Genomic DNA, 27,519 nt, shown 5'->3' on the forward strand with positions numbered 1-27,519 from the left:
ATTTACTGACCAGTCATAAGACCTTTCCATCAGCTCTTCAAAAGAAGGTGGAACTAGAAGAAAATGGGTTTTCCTCATGTAAGCTCTCCATTGTTCCCATTTAAAATGGTGTTTACTGACACCTAGTGGTCAGATGCAATCAAAACCAGAATTAAATTGATTAGAAATTTCACAGCATGATCATCGAAAAGGATTTGGAAGTAAAAAGCACACTTCACTGAAAAACATCTCAACAGTATATTATTTATTAGTTTCTGTAACCAAACCAAGAGAATGTAAATAAGACCGTACATATTTTAATACAGCGATGAAACCCCTGTACAAGTACAACAAAAATAAAATAAAATCAAAAACAAAACAAAACAAACAATTCATTACCCTCCCTCCCTAATCCCCCCTCCAGAGTAAGGACTTTTCCCTCAACCAGGGTAGACGTGAGGAGTCCCCTCACCACCTCAGGGCGCATACTACTGTACATTTCTGAAGGACCATTGTCACCACACCCCAAAATGAGAGCATTGTGGGTGGGGCAGCCAGTGGAGGTGAGGCAGAGAGAAAACAGCACTGATTGCTCTCATCAGCAAAGACAACAAAATAATAATTGTCCTTCTGCCCAAACACTTCAGAATTTGAGGCTTCTCTCCCTCCGTCTTTTTTTATTTTTATTTTAAACTTGTTCTCCGTCCTGTTCCTGTTCCCTCTCGCCATAAAGGTCAACACACACACACACACACACAAAAAGATTTGTTTTAAACGATCGGCTCACTGATTCCTCTACCCAGCCCTATCCTGCTAAACTCTAGCTAAACTCTAAAAATCAGTCAATAGCAGCAGGTCTCGGTGTTTGACAGTGAGGTGTGTATGTGTGTGTTTGTGTGATAGCAAGGATGGGTGTGAAAGCAGTGAATGGGTGTGTGTGTGTGTGAGACAGCAGCTCCTACACTGGAACAACTGCAAGTAGTGATCATACATCATCCATGTAAACCTGTAAATCCACTCAAATCTCAGCAATCTTAAAAAGGCTGCGACTTCATCTCTGCTCTGCTTTAACCTTTGGCTAAATAAACAGGAGAGTCCAGCTACAAGCTCTCCCTCTGTTTTTACCACACGCACAGACCCGACACACACCCACCCCAACACATCGGTAAAATCTCAGGCAAGGAGATGAGAGCAGAAGGCAGGAGCAAAGGCTCACAGGCAGACGAATCAAGAACTCAATCGATTATTAAAGTCAATCAAAAGCTGCGATTTTCACATTTCAATTCTGGTAAAAAAAAGAAAGAAAACAAAACAAATGACAACAGGATTTCAGAATTCATATCTTCGAGCAGTAATCGGATCAAACCGTTGAGCGAGAGGGTGTGCACGCCTGCACGGATCTCTGGATTAGTTATAATGGGAGATTGGGGAACAAAACGTGTGCTTCACTAAATGACATCTTAAGATTGCTTCAACTACAAAATCAAATTTGATTCATTCTCTTGTTAACAAAACAGGGATCTGATATAATGTGTGATCCTATTTGGTGGGTGGGAGGGTAAACTGAACAGAAATGAGGAGCTATAAAAAATGGCAAACTCAGCAGCAAATTTCAGATTTCTCTCTCTCTCCCCCCAACTCTCTCGTCATCTACCGTCACAGTAGATTTCTATGGAACAGCTTGCTCAGCAACTTTACCGGCAGCTAAATGTGATGGAACAACCCAACTCAAATGCCCCCACCTACAGCGGGACAAGACGGGGGAAGGAAGATGAGGAAGAGGATTTTGTTTACACTCCAAAGGGCCTACTGTCAGTAACCACTACCATCTGTATCTCTACCCAACTCCTCCCCCACGCTGTCCTCGGGGCTGATGTGAGGTGGTGGCTGAGTGAATGGGGCTAGATTCACTCTTCCATCCTTTCGTTTCATTATCTGAAGAGGGTCAGAAGTGCTTTACTTTCCCTCCTCTGGTTTGATGGCCTGCGGCTTTATGGGGCCAGTCCGTATGGGCTTGGCCGTGGATGCGGAGGGTTTTTCAGAATCTGGGCGCTCGCCTCCTGTCTGGTGGTTTGGAGCTGATGTGTCAAGCGGGGGTTTTCCTCCTTGATCGATTCGAGATGCTTTGCTGGCTTGCGGGGCCTTGAGCTGCTGCTGCTGTTGTTGCTGCTGTTCTGAGAAGAACTTGTGAGTGGACTGGAGCACCTCAGCCCGCTGCTTTGCCTAAAGAGGGAAAGAAAAATACAAATAATTCAACTAATATATCCATTAGACTGCACAGGCTACTCCAACAAACAAATAACAGCAGACACACCTTTAGGTCCTGTTCAGCCTTTAGAGCTGCTTGCGTGCCTCTGGGTGCAAGGGTTGAGCCAGGTGGTCCCCGTGGGGAGTGGTGGCTGTGCTGTGGGTGCTGCGGTCTGGGGTGAGGCATGAGCCCACCGCTTACATTGGGTGACATTGGAGGGCCCATGGGAGAGCGCTGGACACCTCCAGCGAAGGAGTTAGCATGAGGAGGGCGAACCAGAGGAGAGACTATGCTGGGCTGAGACAGAAGCTGAATAAAAAGGGAGCAGAATAAACTCAATCATTTGGAATTAATAGTTCAAAATTAGTGCTTTATACAAGTTACCAAAGAAAAACAAAATTTGATTATTACCTGTGGGTTGAACTGGCCAGGAAAGTGCTGCGTCATTCTCATGCCGGCAGAGCTGGGCTGAAACTGCTTCTGGTAGAGCATACTGTTAATCTTGCTTGACTGGCTGCTAGGAGAGGTGGAGCTGGCCCTGCAGAGAGAAGTCAAAGAAACATTACAGAAACATGATATTAACAAAACCTATGAACACTCCTGAGAATAAGAAGCGCCTTAAGGTACATTTTTAGTTTGTGACACAGGAATATCTATATAAAATGACTGGTTTTCATTACAGTTTGTTCTCTTCTGTTTTGTCCACATTAAATAAGGCTTCAAATAAAAATGATAACAATGTTAACTGTACTTTTACGCATTTACCTGTAAGGACTAGAGGTGGGTGTAGTGCTCCTGCCGCTGACAGGAGGAGTCCCTGGCTTCACGTCCATCCCACTGCCAAATAGTTTCATATCCATGTCCATCTACAACACGTCACAATAAGCCACTGAGTCTCACGTAAAAACTTCTGTTTATTTAAATTGTCAAATACAGATGGTTCAATACCTTGCTGGTGGGAGGCTGCATCATGCTGTGGTTGGGGCCCATGATGCCTCGGTACGGCTGAGAGACTGGGGGCTGTCGGTTGATATTGGGGGGCTGGGTTTGGGGAGGAGTGGGAGGTAGTGCCAAGAGGGGCTGGCCTCCACCCGAGCCAAAGTTAGGCAGGGACAGCTGAGGGACCGTCACCTGGGGAGAAATTAAAACAATGGTAACCCCAAGTGAGAAGAAGAAAAATAAAGTGTGGTCCAACATTTAAAACCCAGAACAGGTTCATAAATTTATTATTATTTGTTATTTTTGCATGTAGGTTACCTGCTGCATTGCAGAACTGGGTGACTGTGTGTTGCTGTAGTAGCTACTCTGACCATGCTGTTGCACCTGCCCTGAGTACATGTTCGAGTGCTGATTCATTCCCTGTCGAGTCTGAACCAAAGGCACAAAAAAGTGAGATGAAATGCATGCATATACAAATTAATCAAATTCACTGTCCATATGATTTTCCGTTTACCTGCAGCAGGTGTGTATCAATGAGCTGAGACCCGCCCATGCCAGAGGGCTGGTTCAGCTGCGGCTCAAACAGAATGGGAATGTGCTGGGTGGAGGAGGGTTGTTGATAAGCCAAGTTGGACTGAGGCTTGCCCAGCTCAGGTGCCTGCACACCAGGATAACTGTGGAGGGATGGTCCTGAGAGCATCATAGAGGGCTGTGATAAGTTGCTCTGCATGAATGCCTGCTGGGACCTGATGGATGACAAAACCAAAGAATGAGATGAAAGAAACAATGGCGGGAAGGGAGAAGCAAACTGAAAGCCTGTGATGCCGTTACCTGTAAGGCTGCAGTGAAGAGCTAAAGAGGTCCTGTGGCTGTGAGACTGGAGGGCCGGCGCCGAGTCCTAGCTGAGCCTGATGAGTGTGTTGATGCTGAGGCTGACCTTGCAGAGGAGCATATATAGGGATGGGAATCTGCTGCACGGCAGTTGGCTATAAGGTGGGGGAAGAAGAAAAAAATTTAAATAATGGTTTTGTCTTTTAATATTTCTCTAAAGACTTAACTGTATTGTTTTATTCCTACCTGTGAGAGGCCGGGCTGGAAACCTTGCTGCTGCGCCAGGGAAGGAGGAGCCAAACGAGGATGGGGTGTGCTGAAGAGGTGGCTAGTGTCCATGTAGAAGGCTGGAATCTGAGCTGCAGAACCTACACATGTTAAACATTACAGATCAATCACAGAAACACACACACACACACACACACACACACACACACACACACACACACAAGAAATCCACAAATATGTAATAACAAAACCTTTAAAATCTGTATAACAGAAGTTTTCCCCTCACCTGCTGCAGACTGAGAGACGTACACCTGTGGGGTCTGCTGTTGCTGGGGCAGGAGGGGAGGCACACAGCCAAGCTGAGAGAAGCTGCTGCTACTGCTGCTATTGCTAGAAGAGGACAGGCTTCCACCTTGCAGCTGCTGGGGCTTCACCTTACAGATGTTAGGGGGGTCAGAGGCTGTGGTGGTTTTGGTACTGAGGGACGATGTCGTATAAGTGGCAGAGCCTGCGAGGTGAAAATGATTAAAAGATGTGTTTTAACAAGTTTGCAAAAACAATACTGTGGGAAGTAGGATATGTTTGAGTGGGAGTTACATTACCTGATAGTGAGGTACTGGGGGTAACAGAAGCCACCGGGATCTGTGGCATGGAGGCTGAGGAGAAGGAGGAGTATGAGGAAGCGCAGGAGGTGATGGGGGATGAGGAGGTGGTGACAGGAGAACTCTTCTCCAGACTTGGAGAATTTTCCCATGCTTTGCGTGCGGATTCCATCTGAAGAGGTAAAAGAAAGAAAAAAGTGTTTAAGTGATGGTTCAGAGAACAAAATTTTGCAGAAAATAATGTTGCTTAGAGTTTTCTGTACATCTGTGTACCTTTAGTGTTAGGTCAACAGTAGCTGGAGAGACTGTACTGAGACTGGAGCTCTGCTGGAGGGTCTCGCGGCGAGGGAGAGGCAATGAGTGCGGTAGTGCCACCTAAAAAACATAGAACCAGAGGGAGGGAAAAAAAAAAAAAAGACGTAATCTCCTCAAATTAAAAATGGTGTGTAACATTTTGAGCCTGTGTAAAGACATATACTCACATTGGCCACTAAACTCTCTTCCATTTTGTTGCCTGCTGTGGGAACGCTGTCGGCCAACGACGAGGAGGGGGTGGTATAGTCAGTGACAGACTCCTGAGGGACAATAATTTAATATGAAGGCATTCATATTAAAACAGAGTAACAAAAGTACTATAAGTGTTAACTAAATGTTGTTCATGATGAAAAAGTAAAGAATTTTGGGGAGGAAAAAACATCACTGGTTAAGTAATAATTTGAATATTGTGCCAGCCATGAATGAAGTCCCAAATGAAGTCATTCAACAGAGTTTGAGGGACAGGATTTGATGCCCGGTGTTCTCTGATTTCCATTTGTAGTTTGCTTGTAGCCCAAGTGCTACTAACTGATCACATTTGAACAGACTTTGGTTGCCTGCCAGTAACCACAATGTGTGGTGAGCAAAAGATGGATGGTGTTTGCTTACATGCAGTCAATAATGACCTGATATTGTCTGAAGAGAAGTGGTTTCTTTATCATTGTATTTTTTTTTAGCTCCATCTGTAAACAATAAATTGAGGACATAAACTAAACTCTCCCCCATTTCAGTCATCAGACTATATGGGTTAATTATAGCAGGACTTCATCTAGCTCAATGTGAACGGTTGTAAAACAGTTGTAGTATACCTTAGAGTTGCTGTTGTACTCTGCTGAGGGGACTGTGATCATGCCCTCAATGTCTCCACCCAGCTCTGGTACTGTGGTGTCGCTAGTGGGAGGACTGGAGTCTGCTGCTCTGCTAGCACCTCCTCCAGGTACTCCTCCCTCCATCCCATCAGCTTCTCCTCCACGTGCATCTTTGGCCTTACGATTTTTTAGAGAGCGCTCTTTACCAATGGGACCTGGCTTGTACTCCTTGGTTTCCACTGGTTCCATCTCTGGTAGCTGAGGAGAAGTGATTAAACATTTAGGCTGGAGTAAATATTTACAGAAATGACACAAGCCAGTGTCATTTAACACAAAACTGCATTTCTAGAAGACTATGTGTACCTTCTGTGTTTTGATTGGGCCAGCTCGAGGTTGTTTCTGTCTCTGTTCTTTGGGAGCAGGTAGTTTGTTTTCAGAGCCACTTTCAAGCAATGCAGGAACTCCATCACTGTCAGTGCTGCCTGCAGATGATGGCGCTCCAAACTGAATACTGTCTATCCCCAGCTCCACGCTGCCCTCCGCTCCAGGCTTTATACCCTAAAAAACACATGTTTCATGGTTTATCGTGTGACAAAAGCATTAAAACAATAAAGAGGAAGGTGCGAGAAGCATTTTACCTACCTCAGAGGAGACAGTACCAGTAAAGGAGGTAAGAGGTTTGTTCCAGGCACTCACAGAAGGTGGCTGGGGAGGGCTTATTGGACCAACTGGAATAAACATTGTATATTTTAGATTAGAAAGCCATCCACAATTCAACCAAAGATAATTTCAAGAGTCAAAAGATTAAGACCAAAATGAACTTTTCCACTCACGCTTCTTGACATCCGGAAGGACGGTACCACCCGCTACCTTGTTCTCCCACAATTCAGTACCCAGAGTACTGTGTGTCTGTGCAGGTGCAGGGGGTAGGCTCTTTGACGTGAAGTCTGCAGCAGCAGGGGGAACAGAAGGCAGAGGAGCCACTGTTCCTTCCAGAGTCTGAGGTGAAGCAGCAGGCTGGGAGGAGGCATGATGAGGATGTTGGGCAGCAGGAACTGAAGGCTGCTGTTGGGCCTGGGGGGCAGCAGCTACAGGAGGCTGAGACTGAGGGGCCTGTTGTTGTTGCTGCTGCGATGACTGCTTTTTAGCAAATCTTGGTGGCAGCTTTCCTCCACTTCCTCTGCTCTTCTCACCGGGGCCTTTTTTACCCCAGTTCTGTAGGACATGTGTGGATATTAGTTACACACCTACATTTTTTTAACTTTAAACATTGCACCACACAAACTATCGTTCCCCCACCTGAGTAGTTTGCTCTTCTTTTTTCCGTTTCTCTTCATCCTGCAGACGCTTCTGTTGTTTTCGGGAGACAACCTCTGTGAAACCATCATCGTTGGCACTGGACTGTGGGTCCTCTGTGGTGGTAACCTCTGGGTGGTCATCAATAATCACAACACCTACAATAACAACAAATTTAACCTCAGTTTTCAAGTGATAAACAGCTCGAGTGCAGTACAGGCTTAATCTATGAGCATGTTTACTGACTGGCATAATTATTGAGATCAAACTGAGAAAGAGCATTCTCCTTGGGCTTCTTGGTGGCCTGCTTAGCTTCATCTTTGCGACGCGCAGGCTGCTCTTTTGCAGGTCGCTGGGCTGCTCCTCCAGGTGCTAGCGCTGCTGTCTCTGAGTTCTGGGCTGCAGGGCTGTTTCATTAAGAGACAAGTAGAAAGCAAAAACATTTAAACCTTTAATTCCTGTATATTTATGCAAAAAACAAAACCACAGGCAGCTTGTACAAGAAACAGTGAGAATCTTTCTGCTTTCCTTCAGAAACCTGAGACACAGTAAAAGTCTAAAAATACCACCAGTCTGATTCCGTATTTAGCTACTTTTATGACAGCCAATTATAGCATACTGATCACCAGAGTGAAGAATCCTTCTAAATAATTGCAGAAATAATGGCCCCTTTTAACAAAACTTAAAGCTCAAATACAAGGATTGAATTTAGTTCCTACATCCCATAAAACTGATTGTGTATAATAAATATACTATGATGATTATACCCCTTTCCTTTTTTAAATGCACTTCCAGTAGAAATTCTTCTGGAAATTTCTTTCATCTTAACAAGATCATTTCCAGATTTATTTACCAGGGAAAGAAACCCAGTCTTGAACTTAAAACAACAAGAACATGCCACTTCAAACTACTGCGATATTTACATTCTGCACTGGTGCTATTCAGTTGAACTCTTAATTAGGCATAATAACTACACAAATGGTTTATTGTTTGAAAATAAACTCTGTTCAACTTCTTTGTGCAAGTGACAAAAGCCTCATTGTCTCACACTCACCCTTTGCGGCCAGCTTTGGCCCCTCCTCTCCTCTCTCCCTTGCCCCCTGTGTAGCTGCGCCCTGGTTTGGCTCCACTGTTGCCTCTACGATTCTGTCTCTCTGTAGGCCTCTGACTCGAAAAGCTCCTCTTGGCTCCAGGAGCTCCATCACGTTTTGGTGTCAGCCCTCCATCAGGTGAGCTTTTACTGGGAGTCAAAGAGCCCTGGGGTGGTGCAGGGGCTGGTGCAGATGCTGTAGCTGCTCCATTAGCAGGCTCCACTGCTCCTTTCTTCTCTTCTCGCTCTCTCCTTTCATTAAAGTCACTGCTCTCAGAAGCAGTTTCCCATTCCTCATTCGCCTGATCTGACGAGTTCTGATTTGACAAATCAGGCGACTTGGTACCAGCAGCAGTAATAGTGGGACTACTTGTATCAGGCAAAGGCGCTTCTAAAGGAGACGGCAGGTCAGGTGTGGGCATAGAGGCTGCCGTTTCTGCAGGCACAGTTAATGGGGTTCCTGGAGCTCTAGAGAGAGTTGGGGAGAGGGGGATTGGGGCAGTTGCAGTGCTGGGCACAGCAGCAGCAGGAGGCACTGAGGGTAAAGAAACAGGGGGACTGGGGGCTGACTCTCCACTAGCCAAAACTGCAGCCTCACGCTCCTTTAAACGCCTAAAGCGGGGCGGTTTATCTTGCCTTGGGGGCCGTGCTGGTCTAGATCGACGAGGCCTCTCTCTGCTACTTTGAGGACCCCCCTCCCCAAATTTCTTCCCCTCAGATTTTGGGGGTCGTCGGTCAGTAGGAGGATTGTCAAATCTTGATGTGGACTCTGCATCTTCAGGCCTGAATGTCTCCATGGGTTTAGAGGGCCACTGGGACGAAGGTTCTCTGGGTGCTGGTCGTCTAAGAGGGGCTGAGCGTGGGCCTCCACGCTCCCTCGCTCCACCTCGTCTGCTGTATAATCCCCCTCTTCCTCGCCGAGAAGGCTCTCCTTTAGGAAGGAATCCTGGTTTGGGGCGGCTTTCATCATCTGCTCTTGATCCAACCTTTTCCCCCATGTGAGGTGGTCCAAAGCCTGGCTTGTGAGATACTGAGCGGCCCTCCCCAGGGAGCTCTCTTCTCAGTGGACGGCTAGGTTTGGTGCTAGGCTCACGGTCAGATGGTCCAGTATCACTGGCAGACTCCCTCCCGCCTTCACTTTCAGAGTCTGTGTCTGAACCACGGCGCCGTCTACGTTTTGGTATAACCTCAAAGTCCGAGCTCTCACTTCGCGTTTCACTTTCCTCCCTGTTGCGAAAGGCAGCAGCACCTGCAGCAGATGGTAAATCTGAGCGTGATCGGGGCTCTCGATAGGGGTATTCTGCCCGGCTTCTACCCCGACTCCCCCTGCCTCTACCACTGTAAGTCCCACGGTAGCTTCGTCCTCTGGAATAATACTCCCCTCGACCACGACCTTTGAAATTTGAGTCTGCCGGCCATTCTCGCTCTCTGTCCTTATCCATTTCCTTCTCCCGCTCTCGTTCCCTCTCTCTTTCCTCTCGCCCCCTCTCTCTTTCCTCTCGCCGGTAGGAACGTGGAGGGAGGTTGGACTCTTTCCGAGAGGGCAGTTTGGGTTCTGGATGTTTCTCATTGCTGGGTGCCTTTTCCACCTTCTCCTCCTGAGAAGAAGAGGTGGGAGCCCCAGAAGAAGGCTGAGAGTCTCTGGCCCTCTGATGGGCAGTTGGAGTTTCCTCCGCCTCTGCAGTTTCTCTCTTTCCCTCACCGTGAGGCCTGGAGTCTTCTGATACAACAGCAGCTGCAGATGGAGCTTTGGACGACTGTTCCTTTTTGGGCCTATCCCCTCTTTCCCCTCTCTCATGACGCCTCTCTCTTTCTTCTCTTTGCTCCCTCTCTTCTTTCATGTCCCTTAAGACAGGTTTCTTTATTGGCCCAGATCTACGTGCAGGTCTGTCTCCTCCTGGTCCTTCTCTGCGTCCAGCTCCTGATCTTCCACCCCACCGCAGCTCAGTCTTCTGCTTGCTGGGTGCTGGCAGAGGCAACTTCTCTTGTTTGTGTAATCCATCAGCAGGAGGGGTAGCTCTGTTATTTGTTACAGCAGCCTGAGAGTAGAGCTCATTCTGGGGCTTATCATCAGTTCGTTCCCCTGCTTCCTGTATCTCTAGTGATTTTGTTCCCAGGGGTAGCCCGTCAAACCTAGGCTCTTCAAGCTTAAGAGAGTGGCTGGAGCCCTGTGAGACATTTCTCTGGAGCATGGCTTGGCCAAGAGCTTCTACCTCCTCCCCACTTGGTAAGCCTGGCTCCTCTGGGTCAAAACCTGTGCCTACAGGGACTCTGTCAAGAGGTCCTGGCAAGTCTTCCGGGCCCTGCGTAAATGCTGATAGAGACTCTGAAGGGTCCCGGAAGAAGTTACTTTTACGAGAGTCCAATGAACCGTGATCTTGGGGATAGATAGCTGGAAGACCCCTGTCCAGATCCAAACCAGAATCCATCCTATAAATAAAAACACCAAATTTTAATTGAGATGTTTAAAGCATGAAAGAAGTTAATTGCCAATTACTTCCATTCATATTTTTCTCTGTCAATTAATATTTTTTAACCTTTGCTCCTTGTTATCATCCCTTCCTTTTGGAGGAGTCACAGAAGGTAATGGCTCTGACTGTGGGTATGGGTCTGATCCCCAGACCATCCGTGAGTCTGAGGCCAGGCCGTGGTCGCGAACTGGTCGGGTTAAGTGGTCAAATGAATCCGAGCTAGAGCTTGAGTTGTCCCCTGGCTCCCTGCGTACAATCTGCTTAGGTGGCATCCTCCCTGAAGTTGACAAAAGATGTACTTTGAAAAAAACAAAAAAAAAAAAACCCACACAGCAACACTTATCACACCCACACCAAATTTATTTTGCATATCTACTTACCAGGGTGAATGTTAGTTGGCATGTCCATAGGTGGCCGGCCTGACATCATCCGAGGGTCCATGTAGGACTGCATCATAAGCCAACGGGGATCAAATCCCATGGAGGCCAAGTGTTGGTGGTGAGGGCCTATGGGTTGGTACATTGAGCGGTGCTGTTGTTGCTGCTGCTGCTGCTGTTGTTGGGCAGCTGGAACGCTGCCACCACTTGAGGGAGACACAGAGCCCCCACTCTGCTGTTGCTGCTGTTGTTGCCATTGCTGCTGCTTCATCTGTTCCTACAAGTGCATTGAAGAACATTTAAGAAATGTTAAAAAAAAAAAAAAAACTCAAGCCAACTTAACCCATCAAACAGACATCTTATCAAATTATTCTACCAAGCGCTCAACCTGATCACCATATGTCACAGTTAAAGCTATTGCAAAGAAACAGCTCAGGTGTGGAAATGTTGCTTGACAGGCCTTCTAAGATCCCCAACTAGCCTATGGTACAACCAGATAATGATTTACCAAGTAAGGCCAAACCCTTACCTGCTGTCTGAGGAATCGAGGTGGTAAAGACTTCTGAAACTGTTTGGAATAGCCTGAGATGACAGAAGGACGCATAGCAGCTGCTGCCTCCCCTTCCAGCGGTGATTGTGCAATAGGGACTTCATCACCAGCAGGGGTTTCCTTGTGGGGCAAAGACATGTGGGGCTCATCCACTGTGGAAAAACAAAAACAGTATTGGCATTAATTAACAAGTGGTAGTCAGATAATTTTTTTGCAACTTGATCATTGTTCAGAGTTAGCTTACCTCTGTTGTCCTCCATGTTAAAATAGTCTCGGATTGGCACTGAGGTCCTATCAGTTTGGTTCTCGTCCATTATGGGACCAACCTCAGCCAAGGAGGTCTCTCCCTCGCCCTGTGGCTGCTCTGGAGCTAAGGCTACAGGTCTCTGGACAGGCGGGGTGGGCTGACGAGGCAGGTGAACCTCTTCCTCAGCATTTGGTTCTGCTCTATCTCGCTCCCCTCTCTCAGGTAAGGAAGTCTGCATGACTGTGGCTTGTGATTGTGAAATTGGGACTGAAGGTGCAGGACTAGAAACAGGAGGAGTTGATAAAGATGCTTCCTCACGGGGAGCTCCTGCCTCATCATTGGTGGTCTGAGCAGGGGAAGGCTTGCCCTCATTAGCCTGGCGGTGTTTTTCATTTAAACGTTTAAGTTTTTCAGCACAAGCAGCAAGTCGTTGCTCCTCCATCCGGCGTTCCTCTTCCTCTCTCCTCCGTCTTGCTCGCTCTACAGCTTCAGAAATTTCAGAAGACTTTTTCCGTTTTTGCCGCCAGGCTTCAGAATCCTCCTCAGCACCAGGTGCCCCTGCAGCCTGTGCTTTGCCCCCACGCTGAGCTCCACCACCACCAGAGCGACTGCCAGCCTGAAAAACGGAGAATAAAGTCATAAACAAAGTGATCACAGTGTTGTTACGTTCCCCTAAACGGGTCCAGGCGGTGAGGGGGAAGTAACAGTGTTAATAAAAATTAAGACATGATAGTAGGCTTCTGTAACTTGCACATGCTTTACCTGGAAGTCCTGTGTAGCAGCTGATTTATTATATTGCCCCATACTCCCAGGTGATGGGGCTCTGGGATCAACACTCTCAGCCCATGAAGCTTTACTTCCTCCACGGTCCTCAGATCCCTCCTTCCAGCCCTCCTGACCGTCCGTTGGCCGAGCTCTCATACGATCCACTTTACCCAGCCATTCCCTGAAAAGAAGATAGTTAAGTAAAAAAAAAAAACAAAAAACCAAACAAACACCTAACACGCATGCCCAATTTTCAACTAACCTGAATTGCTAGTTTCATTAATGACTTCACCACAAATGCAGCCAAACTTCCATTTAAAATAAAAAAAATGTTTTATTATTTCACTTTGCATAAATTATTTGCCACTTTGCCCATCAACAAGTGACAATAATGCTTCCATTAAACAACCATTCTCATGCTGTGGCCTCCCAGCAATATGTGAATATCAATTTCTTTCTTTGCTCATGGAAGTGAATGAATCGTCAAGCGCTGTAAATCATCTTTAACAACTGCCCATTACTGCACTGTTTTATCGTGTATTGGTCCATTTACCAACAATCATTCATAATGTTGTCCACCTCATTCAAATGCATACGACTGTTTCCCCTACTGTAGCCATCTGTATTAATCATAAGTTAATAAAACTTTGGACCAACTCAGTTCAAATTTTGCCAATACTGGGAAACACTTGTGTGGTGCAAGTGAAGAACACAAAAAGTAAAAGCAGGATATAGTAAATGAGTAAATGAATATATTAAAAAAAATGCTAACCAGTTTTCTCCCTTGTCTTTAGCAGCTTGGTTCTCCTCATCATCACTGAAGTTAAGTTTCTCAGTGTAGTCCACCTCCATCTGAGCTCCTGAATTGCAAAATAGACATGACTGATAAGAAGCTAGAATTATCAGAGACGCACAAATTTCTATTACAATTAGATGTTGTCATTTATAGAAGATATAAATCTACTGACCTGCCCAGCCCTCATCAGCATCAGTGTCCAAGTTGTCGAGTTCCTTCAGTTCAGTTGCACTGATAATAGAGGGTCTGTCTGGGTCTTGAAGCCAGGATTGTGGGGGTGGCTGCTGAGGTCGTGCTGAACGAGGAGCCCTGAAAAATAAAGGAAAGTTGATTTTTAAACCTAACAAATAGATAAATTACTTGTGTACACAATGTGCTTCTGTGATCATGTAATTTGTGTAGCAATGATGTTAATGTTTCATGTTTAAAATAATCCAAAAATACCGTACTAATAAAAACTCAAAATTGATCTTTTTTTTCTGCAATCCAAGTATCAAGCGCTTATCCCTTAAACTCACTTTGCCCCATCTTGTGGTACAGGGTATCTGAAGTTCCCCTGCCCTGCACCAAAGGACATTTGCGGATAGGCGTGGAACATCTAAATCACAGAGACAGCAATCAACACACAGCGTAAAGAAAAACAACCACTAGTTTTTGCAGTTGTGATATTTTTGTTTTGCCCATCCAGAATATGTAACAATATTACGTACATAAGGTGGCATCATGCTCCTGAAAGCAGGGTCAAAGTGAGTTGGTACGCCAGCAGGAGGCTGTTGGCCTCCATTAACTTTAGGTTGAGGGGGGCCAGAGGGAGGTAACCTCTCCCTGGGATCCTTCTTCTCCCTTTGGCCATCAGGGGTTGTGTTTCGGCCAGGTTCATCAGCTTCGACAGGTGGCGTAGAGGTACCAGGGGCCGTGCTACCCTCCTCCACAGCCCTGTTCTCCATCTCCGGGGGGCTAGGTGCAGTGTTCAAATTCCTGCCGCCACCCTCACGCCAACTGCCAACATCTACCAGGACAGACAGAAAAGAGGTTTTAATTGTCTGATTACAGTTAGGAATCTTTTAGACCAGGGGTCTCAAACTTAAATGAGCTGTGGGCCACTGCTGGCACTGTCATTTCATTGGAGGGCCACTGTAGTGTTCAAGTAGTACAAAAAACCAAAACCAAAAAACACCAAACAAACAAGAAAACACCCCAAAATATTTCAAAAAGTGTAGTTTTTTTTTTTTTTTTTTAAATTTTAAATATTGTATAACAAGAGAAAACTGCAAACGTGAATGCAATCCCCCCCGTTCCCCCGTCGTGGCTGTGTCCATACTTTGAGGTCTAAGGCTTGGGCCTGGTCCATAAGGCTCCTCTTCTTGACCGTCCTTGACCTCACCAGCCGCCTGCAAGCTGGGAAACTCCTGGTGAAAATGGCTGCTCACACGGGGAGAACCTGTCCAGGACAAGCAGATCATTATAAATGTGAAGAAATCACAAGGTTAAATATATAACAGTCATTTACAGATGCACTGAAGGGTCTAATCCGCAATTTGGTACACAGAAGTTCTACACCCTAACATTACATTATGCAGAGTTCAAATGATCTGCATTCCAAGCGGACTATAATGGCAGACTGAGGATTGGGACTTTGTTTGGTGAACACAAGTAGGGAATGTGCTGGATACTGTTTACAATCTTTTACATAATTTCCTAGCACAACCATGGTGTACACATAGATAATAGTTTTTTGAGCAGGTGTAAGGCTTACGGAGCAAATGGTACGCATATTTACCGTCTAGCTGTGTCTGCTTGCTGTTTGCCCAGGAACGACTGCCCCCAACAGAAAGGTCCTGTGGCTGGACCACTGCTGGTTTGTTTTGAGGTGGTGGTGTCTCCTGTTGCCTATGGTACATAAAAACAGGGTAAAGCTTTCAACAACATGAATCTGAAATATGAATGGTACTTCACTTTATATTAGATAATTACAGCTACTGTTAAGTAACTTGGGGTAAAACGTTTAGACTATTTTCCTCTGTATGAAAAAAACAAATGTGGATCTAAGATATTTAATGCAAGCAAGTTAAATGCACCTCTCCTCCCCGGCTTCAGTTCGAGATGCCCATCCACTGCCGTCTTTGGGGACAAGGTTGACGTTGGGATCGTTTCCCTTGTTCTCTGCTTTCAGGCTGGGGAGGTTGGCCGGAGGGGGCATGCGCCGGCTGACAGCAACTTTGCCCAAACTCTGGAGCCCATGTCTGGCAGCCACTGGAATGAAGAAACATTATGCAGAAGAAGATCAAGATTAGGATATTTTGCCCCCCTGAACTGCTTTTAAACAATGTTCACATGAGTAATAGGGGTCAGCTTGTTTGACTTATTTTGGATTTATTCATAACACAGCTGTCACACTGCTCCTCATGCAGCCTGCAGTGTAGTCCCAACACGTCAGTGATAAACTTGACAATTAAAAAGAACACAGACAAAAGATACCCGTTTGTTTATATGCATTCTCTCTGTATAATTCTTTATCTGAAGTATACCAACAAACAACCTCATAACTGCCTATGAACATGAATATAAAAACAGTTAAGCCAAATCAAAGATTCATCGAGTACTTAGAATAATTAGATTAAAAAAAAATATCCTACAATTCTTTGCTTCCATGCTTTATTACTGGAAGCTTACCTGCAGTTTTCTGGGTTTCCAGAGATTTGCCTTTGTAGGTGTTGAAGAGGCTAAGGGTTGCATACTTTGTTTTGCCATCCTTTGCCTTGGTGCTCTGCCCTGACTTCTCGGACATTTCGCTGGAAACTCATTGAGTCTGGTCCTTTGGCCTCGCCCCCAGAACCAGCCTCCTATAGCACAAGGGAGAGAAAAATAAGATCAGAGAAGAGACCCCCCCCCCCCCCCCCCCCCCAAAGTTTATTGGCTAAAATACCAATGTGTTTGACTTGGTATTAAATTTAAAAGGGGTTTTCCCTCCAGGGACTACGTTAACACTCATAATGAACTTGCATGAACCCTGATCCACCTAGTGAGCAGATCATCTTTTAATGGTCTGCCAAATTGGAAGTAGGGCTGCCACAAATGATTATTTTGATAGTCGACTAGTCACCAATTATTTTTGCGATGAGTCGACTAATCAGATCATGCACCCATTGGACATAAAATGTACAACTTATTGCACCAGCATCTGCTACTCTTATATAACTATCATTAGCTTACAGCTTTAAGTGTGTAAGGTATGTGCTAACTAAAAATAAAGACAAGATGATAGTTTATTAAATTTTAATGAAATGTGCAGATTGTTTCAGTGGAGTTTAATAAACTCAGCCGTGTGCTCCTTGCCATCTAAAATATAACAGGACATCGGAGTATATTCTCGAGCATGTCACACTTCTGATAATCAGTTGCCTGCTTGACGTTTATTCAGCTGTGTAAAAACGATAACTTTAATCTCAGCCAAACCGATTTACTCAGGAACAGATGAAATACTAAAAAAAGCCAAACAATATAATTTTTAAGTTATCCAAGTCACTCATATTATGTTTAACCTGAGTAGCGAAAGACTGTGGTGGGTTTGAAAACGATTTGCCGCGAGTCCGGTGTTCTCACGGGCTCTAGTGAGCCTTGAACCCCGGTTAGCTATCGAGCTGGTGGGTAAAAGACGTCTCCAAAAACGTCGGAGCGCTTTGGAAAATATGTGGTCTCTTGATAAACTGAGCAAATATTTGAGGTTTACACAGTTATATTCTCGCCTGAAAATCTGTTAAGTTTATTTTGTGACCATGAAAGAATAATAAGAGTAATATTAAAACCAACTAGCTGCCACCATTGTTGAAAACTGAGCAGGGCCGCGCTATGAATACTGGGACACAGCTTCTTCTTCTTCGGGGTTTAACAGCAGCTGGTATCCTTGTACATGCAGTGCTGCCATCTTCTGTTTCTGTCCGTTATTAAACTCTTAAATCCTACTACTTATTCCAGCGTCTTTTGGGATCTTACAAAGCTTCAAACGACGCGTCGACTATTAAATTACTCGTCGACGATTTTGATAGTTGATGTAATCGTGACTAGTTGACTAATCGCTGATAATTGGCGTCTGTCTTGTGTCAGTGACGTAAAAGGCGGATTTAATGCGACATGACCGTTCAAACAGCAGTCGCTTTCTAAAACATCGGATATGTATCGGATTCAGTACCACATACGAAAGTGACCCAGATCGGATTTGAAAATATCGGATTTGTGCCGTTCACACTGTCATACCATGATCGGATATGGGTCGCAGAGGGTAAAGAAAAATCGGATTTGATGCGCTTTTGCCTGCAGTGTGAACGTAGCCATAATGACTTTTATCAAAAAAAAAAAAAGAAAAAAAAAAAAAGAAAAGAAAAGAAAAGAATACCCACCAAAACCTTTTAGTAGTACAAAGACAACATAAGAAATGACACAAGAAAAGGCACTCTGCTCAGTTATGGCAATGGGGCGATGACAGGAAATAGAGTAGGATTTAAGATACACAGTTCAGTAACCAAGAAAAGGAAACACCAGAAAGTGAATTGGAGTGAGCAGCTCCAAGAACAGAGAGCCGACACATTTACAGCTGCAGTGTCTTTCCTATGTCACACAAAGGTCATTTATTATTAACGGGGGAAGTGGTGTAACATAGTCTGTAAGTGTGAGATTATGTTGGTGTGTGTATGTGCGCGCTTGGGGGAGCCGACAGCTCAGATCAGTCCACACTATCCAAAATGCTGCCGGTGAACACCAACAAACTAACTTAAAAGGAAAAAAAAAAAAAAAAAAAAAAAAAAAAAAATCATATTCAGGACAATGTGGCTCTCATTTTACAAAATACTTTCAAAAAGATTTCCTCTTATTTTCTGTAAGTATGAGAGTATGAACATTACCCCTGGTTTCTGTAGCGATGGTAGCCAATACAAATCCATAGTGCCTTTATTAAACCAAAAACACATCTCCATTCTGTTCAGTTCAGCTTATTTATTCATTTTTAAAAAGAAACCTTTTTATTTTTTGTTGGTTTCTTCATTCTTTTTCCTCCCAACTTAGACCAGGTTTATTAATTGCCCCAAAATAGATTTTATGACTCATTTTAGAATTTTACATTTTTTCCCCAGAGGCACCCACAATCAGTTTATTAGCGGACAATTCTTCACTCAAGCTTTTTGTTTGCTGGCCACATTTCTATAAGGGCAGTTCTCAACTTCATCCAGCTGTTTCCTCAAAAAGGATCTGTCTAACCAAACCCCCTCGCAGGTAGAGAACTGGCATCAGGTGCCACTAACTCCAAGGTGATTGAGTAGGAATCCCTCTGCACGAGGGGAGGTAAAAAAAATAAAATAACTATCAGTAAAGGCCTTCATGATGACTTATGAAAGCAAGATAACAGATGTAAAACAGCTATTGTGGTTAATCCTTTTTGTGTCCCTCCAGTGATGCTCTTCTTTTATCACTTATAAAGTGATAAAAGGGGCTACAGTGGTGACAAGTTTTGACAGGTCCTATTAACCTGAGATGATAAGAATAACACAGGGGAAACTAAATCAAGATTCTTTTGTTAAGCTCATTAATGAATACAATTTTTCTTAAACGTTCAACAAGCACATTTATAAAAATCCAAAGTCTGAAGTTACTCAAGAATGAGCTCTCTACACCAAATGGGGTAATTTAGTATTTAATATGTTGTGGACTTGCTCTTAATCAACATTCACTTAAAGAGACTATATTGTAAGAGTTTTTGAATGATTATATTAGGAGTGAGAGAGAAAGATTTGTAATAACATCCCAGCTCTCCAGCCCTAATTTGTCTAGCCTGACCTCCAGTGCAACCCTGCACAACTGCAACTGCTCTGCATTAGCGTTTACACGCATGAGCTCTTTTCTTCCCCTTATTAAATACTCAAACTATCAGCACTTTGGCGTTTCTTTTGTGCATCAAATAGTTTGTGTGCAGTTCTCAGAGATTTTGACGGTTTAATGAAGGTAAAATTACTGAGTCTAGATCAGATATTTATTAAATAATAAGATCAGAATCATTTGACATGAAACATTAGAAAAAAATAATTGGCAATTAACTGTAAAATGTTCTTTAACTAGCTTTTTTCCTGAGTTGAATTTTAAAAAGAGTGAGATAAAACAGGTTATTGGCAACTGATGTGGCCCCAAAGTTGCCCGCAAACACAGAAGAGGGGAGACCAAAGTCAGCAGCAAAGCTGTAGTTCCTCTCATTCTGAGGATTACTACTGCAGTAACAAAATCACCACAGGGCAACATTAACACCAAGTTTCACATCAGAGCAAGATCGGTCCAGTGCTTCACTATTAAACATAATACAGCACAATAATAGTTCATCTTAATTGTTTTTTTTTTTTTTTTTTTTTTTTTAAATAATCGCTGGAAGCCCAAATTCTTAATTAAAAATAAAACTATTACTCGCTCAGCTCTAGCATGTTGGCAGTGAAAATATTTTCCTGTTCTGGATAACAAAGTTAATAAACAAAGATGATGTTTTTGACACATTTGAGAAGGCATTAATAACTGTCGCCACTGTGCTTACACTTGAAAGTAGAGCATAACTAATTAACAAGACATTTAAACAGTGCTGCCCTCACTTGACAGGAAAAGACATACTTAAACTAAATATGCCAGGTAACTACTGGGTCTCAGATGTTATGCTGCCACCTGCTCCCCTCTAACATTGTGACAGGAAGTTGTAAACAGGCAAGGTGGATAAGAAAGTGGTGTGGTTCTGCAGTGCAAAATCAATTGTTGTATGCTGGTTGTGTCAGAGTAAACTGCCATACAACCACTTAACTAGAACAATGTATACACACACATTATGCAAACACATGTGGACATTATTCTGCAATGAAATATGACTAGAGTTCAAAATTGCTCATAAATCCACACTCAAAAATTAGGAACACTATTGGTTTTGTGTGGTTATTGGCACTCTAAATGAAGGTTAGGACAAGGGATGCGCTGATCTGACATTTGGATTAAATAATGGTCCAATAGAGACTCCGGTGTTGGTAACAATAAGCTGAGCAGTGTGATTTCTCTCAACTTGAAACTGGACAAGTTTAATTTGTGCATCTCTAGTAAAAATAATTTTTTTAATTTGCAAGACTCCCTTTTACAGGTGAGCTCTACTTGCAAGTTTAGTAGACTGAGGTTACGTGTCTGTATATTGCTGATGTCTACACCATTCTGTTTGCAGCGGGGCTAGATGATTAATTTGGTCATAATGCAATTGCAATTTTGATTTACAGCAATAATACAACTAAATAAACGTTAGAATATGATTACTACTACAAAGCATTTGTTTTGTCTCTTCTTGATAGCAGTACTTTTTCACCTGTAATGTGACTAACAGTCTTGTTCTTGATGGTCCTCTATGTTTTGCACTGTAATGGTGCAGTTTAAAAAAAAAAAAAAAAAGGAAGAAGAAAAGAAAAAGAAGAATCTACACTGGCCATAATGGGCTACAATTTATATATACACCAGTCAAAGTTAGAGAAAATGCAGAGAATACAGAAAATATTAAACCCTTAATAATGCAAGCCCTGTCAACAATCGACTTTGCCAGCAATATCTGTCAAATAATAACCTGCCACATGATATGGCCCATAAATAGAAAACATTAATAATTAGAACCCACTCAGCATCTATCAACTGACATTCACATTGGTCAGGGCCAATGAAAGAGGCTTAAGTAAGCCATTATTAATGACTGCTTAGTGTTTTTGGCACAGTGAACATAAAGCTGGGTGAAAGGACTGGAAATTATTATGTTTATTCAATGGCATCAATCCTAATGAATCCATTTCCTTTGGGAATTGTCTGCAATTCCATTGTGCCCATAAGAAGGTGAAGTATGGTTTTGTTTTCAGTATGAGGATGGGTAGGTGCTTAGATTGGACATTCAAATGAATTAAAGTCATGTCATGGGATTAAGTGGTGTGATAAAAAAGTAAACTGATATCAGTCCCTTTAAAGTTGTTTTTTATGCCAAATGAAGGATAAAAATAACTCCTCTTTATCTTTATAAATCACTGCTTCCCAAAGACTGTTCCCTTCTTGTCCCTGTGCCTCTCTGATCAGGCACCATCACTGACTGGTGGATCAATAAGTACTACTCTAATCAATATTTCCCTGAATGGCCTCCTTGAAACCATTCAGATGTAGACCCATTACTAATCTAAAATGCATAAGCAGAAAGCATCACCATGAAGCCAATTATCTTCCAAGAGATGCTTATGAATCATATGGAGTCTTAGACAACTCAACCCTGCCAACATGCATACTCACAGAGTAAAAATGTTCTTTACGACCACAATTCGTTAAATCTGCACCTCATCATGGCTGGAAATGAAAGCAGTGCGCTAAAGTTTCATTTTAACATAAAGGAAAATAACACCAGGACATGTTCCTTGGTTAAATGCCAGATCAGATATAAAGGTTTCACTGTTCCGTGCAGTTTACTTTTCTTATATTACTGCCATTCATGAATCTGCAGGCCATCTCTCCCCATGAATCGACCCTGTGGTGGGCTGGGTGGCTCATACCGGCAGGGGAGTGCAGGCCCTATTCGCCGGAACTCAACCAAACCGGGCTCAAATATCACCTCACTCTCACAAAAGCTAGGCACAAAACCGCCAACATTATAACGCAGCCAACGGGCCAGCTTTTAACGTAAAATGTCATTATAGGTGGCGTTTGAAAGCAGGCCGTCAGCTTGCACGGTTTAGCACAGTTCCGTTTCTTACTAGTCGCCATCACCTCCACTTCCAGCCCGTCAGTGGCCAAAGCATGCTAACCAGCTAACGCTGTGTGCACACCAGCCCATCAGTGACTGAACAAAACTTCACACTTTCAACTTGCATGACACACAGACCCACCTGCCACCGCCGGTGCCTCCTTTATCCTTTCGGGTGCTGTACGGCTTTACTTGAAATCCGGTTTCGGCCTGGTTTGTAGTGGACCAGTGAGTGTCTGGCCGGCGGATTACAAAAGCTGGCTAGCCTGCTAACCCAGTTCGGCTAACGATGGTTAGCTACTCCGCTCGCTGGCTGCCAACAAACCGCTCTCCACATGCGCGGTCCTGCACTTTCTGTCTTCTCCGCAGTTTCACGCCACCGGTCTCTTCTCGTCTGCTCGGCCGTTACAGCGGGAACCGGTTCGCAGTCTTCTCGTGGTTCCGTATGTCTCCCCACCCGTTATCTCGTACCAGACCGTTTTTGTAGTTGAGTGAGGCCCCGCTCGCGCCGCGGCCTGTCTCACAATCAAAGATGGCAGACCGCGGTTGCCAGATATGCTTTCTGACATCCCCCTCTCTAAAAGCTTCTCACATCCCGTGCAGGTGCACCAACATTTGATTGAAATTCCAGATTTCAGATTTTATATTAAAAAATTATAATTAATTGAGATGATAATTGAAAAATTCTGAGGTATCCTTTTTTTACGCTGCAATTAAATTGTTTTCTGTTATACTGAGTTAAAATAATACAACATGTAAGTATTACTGAACCTTGATTTGTTTATGATCACAATTAACCAATCCCCCATAACTATCTTATTTCAACTAGATCTTGACATCGTCTATAAATATATTTAAAAAAAAGTTTTAATGTGCAACAATATCCCATCTAAAAGCACAAGCATACACTGCATATGTTGCACAAACCTGATATCTGTTCATCTTCTACAGAGACAAAAACCCGTTATAAATGTATAAAAGGGTCACCTTAAGTCCAACTTTCAATTCTCTGTAATATATCAGGATATTTATTTATTAGAACTATCTGGATTATTAGAGCTATTTTGTAATATTTTGTAATATTTAATATTGGTACTTTAACCTGGTCACTACTATTCGTATTGTCTTGGAGCAACTGTGACCACATAATTTCATCTAGAACTAATAAAATATTCTGATTCTGAATAATGATTCCAAATCTACCTGGAGTCAACCATCCATCCCGATGGTGCACAAAAGCAGTGAAGAAGAGAGTGCAGGCAGGCTGGGTGGAGGGGGGCGGGGGTCCTGGGGTGATTTGTGACACAAAAGGAGCAAGTGTGAAAGGGAAGGTTTAAAATATAGTAGTGAGAGCTGCCATTATTTATGGTTTGGACACTATAGCACTGTAGAGTGACCATGATGAACATTATTAGAAAAAGAATACCTCAGAGGGACAGCTCAGGTTGAGCATTTGGAGATAAAGATAGCGAAGCTGAGATTGTTTAGGCATGTGCAGAGGACATTTTGGACAAAGGATGTTGAATATTGTTGAATACTGAGGTGCCAGGCAGGGGGGAAAGAGTAATAGGAGGTTCTTGGATGTGATGAAGGAGGACATGCAAATTTGTCAATGTGCTAGAGGAGGATGTGGATAAGGTGAGAGACCGATGATCCACTGTCGGGACCTCTAAAAGGAATACCCAAAAGAGGAAGGTGAGAAGGTATGCCCGAAAGTTGATTCTGCTCATCTGGAAATCAGTGGGAGACACCAAGAAACTGAAAAAGTATCTTGGAATGAAAGGTTTCTCCCACTGAGAATGCATGCATCCGGGTGAACAGACTCAACTTTCTTAGATTTTCTTACCCGAATGATCGAACATGCATCAAGACAGGAAGATCCGTGGAGAAAAGCTAAAGGATTTTTTAACTTACTATTTTTTTAATGTATTTATTCTTTACTCAATACTCAAATAAATAAACAAATAAATAAATACCCCACAACTATCTGGAATGTTTAAAAAATTCCAGTTTAGTATTCTCTGTCCATTTGTCAGACACTTACCTTCAGAAACTAGAGTCAAGTGCCATGGAAGTCAAGGTGTGGCGCTTTCATTACTTGCATGGCATCTTTTGGTTTAGAATAAATTCATTTGGACTTCTCTAAGTAAAGCCAGACGTTGCATTTTTAAGTTAGCATGTTATCATTTCAGTTCAGTTCATTTCAGTGTTATTTATACACCGTCAGTTCATGGCGAACTCACTCAAAAGACAAATTAGCAGTCTCTAGCGTCAAATACGTGAATTTTCCTTCACGTATTTTTCTCCATATCTTGTTATCTCTAAATCTGGCAACCCAAATGTTAAGAAATCACGCGTGGACGAAGCTTCTTCTGGGGTGTTTAGCGGCGGCTCGTGAACGGCGGATAACTTAGTATGTACAGTAAAAAAAAATAATAAAAAAATCAATCACTCAATCAATCAATCAATCAATCAATCAATCAATCAATCTATCTATCTATCTATCTATCTATCTATCTATCTATCTATCTATCTATCTATTAATAAAAACAAACAAACAAAAGGTTTATTTTAAAACACAACGATTATATATTACTGAACTAAAATAAAAGACAAAAAAAATTCTTTTGTAAACTTTTATAGAATTTTATAGAATAATAAACACAGTGACAAACTACCTTTTGGGTTATAATTCTCATTTCACTCTTACAAACATCAAATTATTATTATTATTATTTATTTATTTATTTATTTATTTTAACTTTCTCACGTTTTTATCCTGCTTTAACGGACAATTGCATGACACAATGGTACTATGCCATCCTTAAAAAGCAATCTTAGTTAATCATAGTCACTGATTTGGCTGCAAGAGGGAGATTCATAATCACATGCTTCCATGTGGCTTCCAGTGTGATGCAGTGAGACACAAAGGACAATACGAAAAACATACTGTAGTTTCATGTGGCTTTTTGAAGCAAAACATCATGCAAATACCCAAAGCACCATTAGGTGGCATTACTGATTAATTTAGGCTACATTATCAGTCCATGATTCAGCCTTGATATGGAGTTATGTAATAAGAACTGCCCAGGGGGTAAAGGTAATAAATTTAGAAAAGTACTTGGTGTGTGCAATTCATGCATGGACTCGAGCAGAGGTCTCCAGTACCCGAGAGCTACTGTCCTGCATGCATTTTAGATGCATCCTTGCTCCGGAATGCCTGAATCAAATGATTGGCTTGTTACCAGGTCTTTGCCAAACTTGATGGCATGCTGAAGAGGTAATTCGACCATTTGATTCAGCTGTGTAGGAGTAATGATGCATCTAAAAGCTGCAGGACAGTAGCTCTTGAGGACTGGAGTTGGAAACCCCTGTGTTAGAGGATTTAGGTGAGTTACAAGAGGATGGTGCATATGTGAGCAGTTGGCTATTGAAGACGTTTTTTCTAAGTAAATGTACTTGCGTGAAGTTGCCATTGACATGGAATCCTCACCATATGTTAGTATCAACCCATCCAATCCACACATTATGTGCAACAATGTGAAATGAAACAGGGAAAAAGTATTGAACATGTCAAAAAATCAACCAATGAGCTCTCTCAACACACACACACACACACACACACACACACACACACACACACACACACACACACACACACACACACACACACACACACACACACACACACACACACACACACAGAGTTCTGACTACCTTCCTTCTCTTTGTTACCATCCGACTATACACTTCTTGACTCCGAATGACATCCCGTAGATCCTGGTGGTGTGGATCAGTGAATCAATGTCTCGTTCATCCTTGGCATACAGCTTGATGTCATCTATCTAGATTAGGGGGCTGACAATTGCTCCATTCCCCAGTTGGTATCCGTAGCCTAAGGAGCCTAAGGAGACCCTTTCTTGGATGTCTGCCACTGTGATGCTTACTGGAGCTGTTCAGGGAGGTTGCTATGGTCTGCTCTTAGATCCACTATAGCCACTGAGCACTGTTGTTATGGGTTATGTCAAGTCTCAGGTATGGATAGCTTGCTGTATTTCTTAGGCTTTCCTTGCTGTACTACCCTTTCTTCATCACACTTTTCTGCAGCTCTGATAGTTGGCTTCCCTGTGTGCTATCTTGATCTTGGCCTCTAGTCTCTTTTTCCAGAAAGGCACAGCTGATCACTGTTTTCATGTTGTAGATCAGTCAAAGGAGCTTGCAAAGAAAAGCGTCTGGACTTCTTTAAGTTGCTTGAAGACGTTTCACCTCTCATCCGAGAAGCTTCTTCAGTTCTAAGGTCAAATGGTGGAGAGTCCCAGATATAAACCTAGTGGGAGTGACCCCCCACAGAGGGACAAAAGGACCCCCTGATGATCCTCTAGTCGCCTGAGCCAAGGTGGGAAACTGGGCGTGGGTCCCAATCAGCCAGAGTTTCGGGTGTGTTCATTGTGAAACCTGGCCCCACCTTATCATGCGAATTCCTGAGGTCAGATGGCCCAGGATGTGAGTGGGCGTTAAGGCGACTGGGAAGGGATCTCAAAACTGGATTATAGATGGCAGAGAGTTGGTGTCGTAAACCCACCTTGGCTCAGGCGACTAGAGGATCATCAGGGGGTCCTTTTGTCCCTCTGTGGGGGGTCACTCCCACTAGGTTTATATCTGGGACTCTCCACCATTTGACCTTAGAACTGAAGAAGCTTCTCGGATGAGAGGTGAAACGTCTTCAAGCAACTTAAAGAAGTCCAGACGCTTTTCTTTGCAAGCTCCTTTGACTACGGTGACCTGGATGACTGAGAACCTTCACAGACATGTTGTAGATCAGTTTGTTTCTGCCTGGTTTCCCCTGACGTTGCATTCACATCTTCTAGTAGACCTTCAGAGGGTACTTCACAAAATTGGTCATGGAGGGTCCAAGTTTTCAGCTTAGCCATGATACTATCTCTCAGGTAAAGCGCTCAACGCCTTCAATGTGCAAGTTGTACTTGGGGCTCGGTACTCAATCTTAGGTGGGGTGGGGATGATAATATCTCCCCCCGACCTGACATGCTGGTTTCCCCTTGTCGTAACAATTATGCTGTAGCTCATCAATCTCTAGTTGTGATAGCAGTTGCTTGTCCCTAATGTTGGAACACTGAGCTATTAGTTGTTTCACTTTTAGTCTAGATGTTGGGTACAGAAAATAACATAGGCCCCACATGTCTGTGAAGGT

The 27,519-nt window shown here is 43.4% G+C and overlaps 1 protein-coding gene across 2 annotated transcripts; it reads right to left on the reverse strand.

Moving 5' to 3' along the window:
- Nucleotides 1–252: 252 nt before the first annotated feature.
- prrc2c (proline-rich coiled-coil 2C) lies at nucleotides 253–22,854 on the reverse strand. 2 transcript variants are annotated; one of them, XM_080877935.1, is made up of 34 exons: nucleotides 22,453–22,854; nucleotides 16,217–16,386; nucleotides 15,622–15,796; nucleotides 15,324–15,433; nucleotides 14,865–14,984; nucleotides 14,254–14,552; nucleotides 14,062–14,141; nucleotides 13,716–13,852; nucleotides 13,520–13,607; nucleotides 12,745–12,928; nucleotides 11,980–12,598; nucleotides 11,715–11,887; nucleotides 11,189–11,462; nucleotides 10,875–11,085; nucleotides 8,302–10,767; nucleotides 7,494–7,654; nucleotides 7,251–7,405; nucleotides 6,785–7,166; nucleotides 6,594–6,679; nucleotides 6,315–6,509; nucleotides 5,952–6,209; nucleotides 5,310–5,402; nucleotides 5,101–5,202; nucleotides 4,828–4,999; nucleotides 4,512–4,733; nucleotides 4,244–4,356; nucleotides 3,998–4,152; nucleotides 3,681–3,912; nucleotides 3,485–3,595; nucleotides 3,176–3,358; nucleotides 2,993–3,093; nucleotides 2,639–2,765; nucleotides 2,294–2,536; nucleotides 253–2,202 (listed from the first exon to the last, which is right to left on the reverse strand). In XM_080877935.1, the coding sequence occupies exons 2-34, from the start codon at nucleotides 16,329–16,331 to the stop codon at nucleotides 1,936–1,938; spliced, it is 8,409 nt and encodes a 2,802-aa protein (XP_080734061.1). In that variant the 5' UTR covers nucleotides 16,332–16,386; nucleotides 22,453–22,854; the 3' UTR covers nucleotides 253–1,935. The 2 variants fall into 2 exon arrangements, with proteins under 2 accessions (XP_080734061.1, XP_080734060.1); XM_080877934.1 differs by having other exon boundaries at nucleotides 4,244–4,365.
- Between the last annotated feature and the right edge of the window lie 4,665 nt (nucleotides 22,855–27,519).

This window comes from Rhamphochromis sp. 'chilingali', assembly GCF_963969265.1.
Source record: "Rhamphochromis sp. 'chilingali' genome assembly, chromosome: 3".
NCBI lineage: Eukaryota > Metazoa > Chordata > Actinopteri > Cichliformes > Cichlidae > Rhamphochromis > Rhamphochromis sp. 'chilingali'.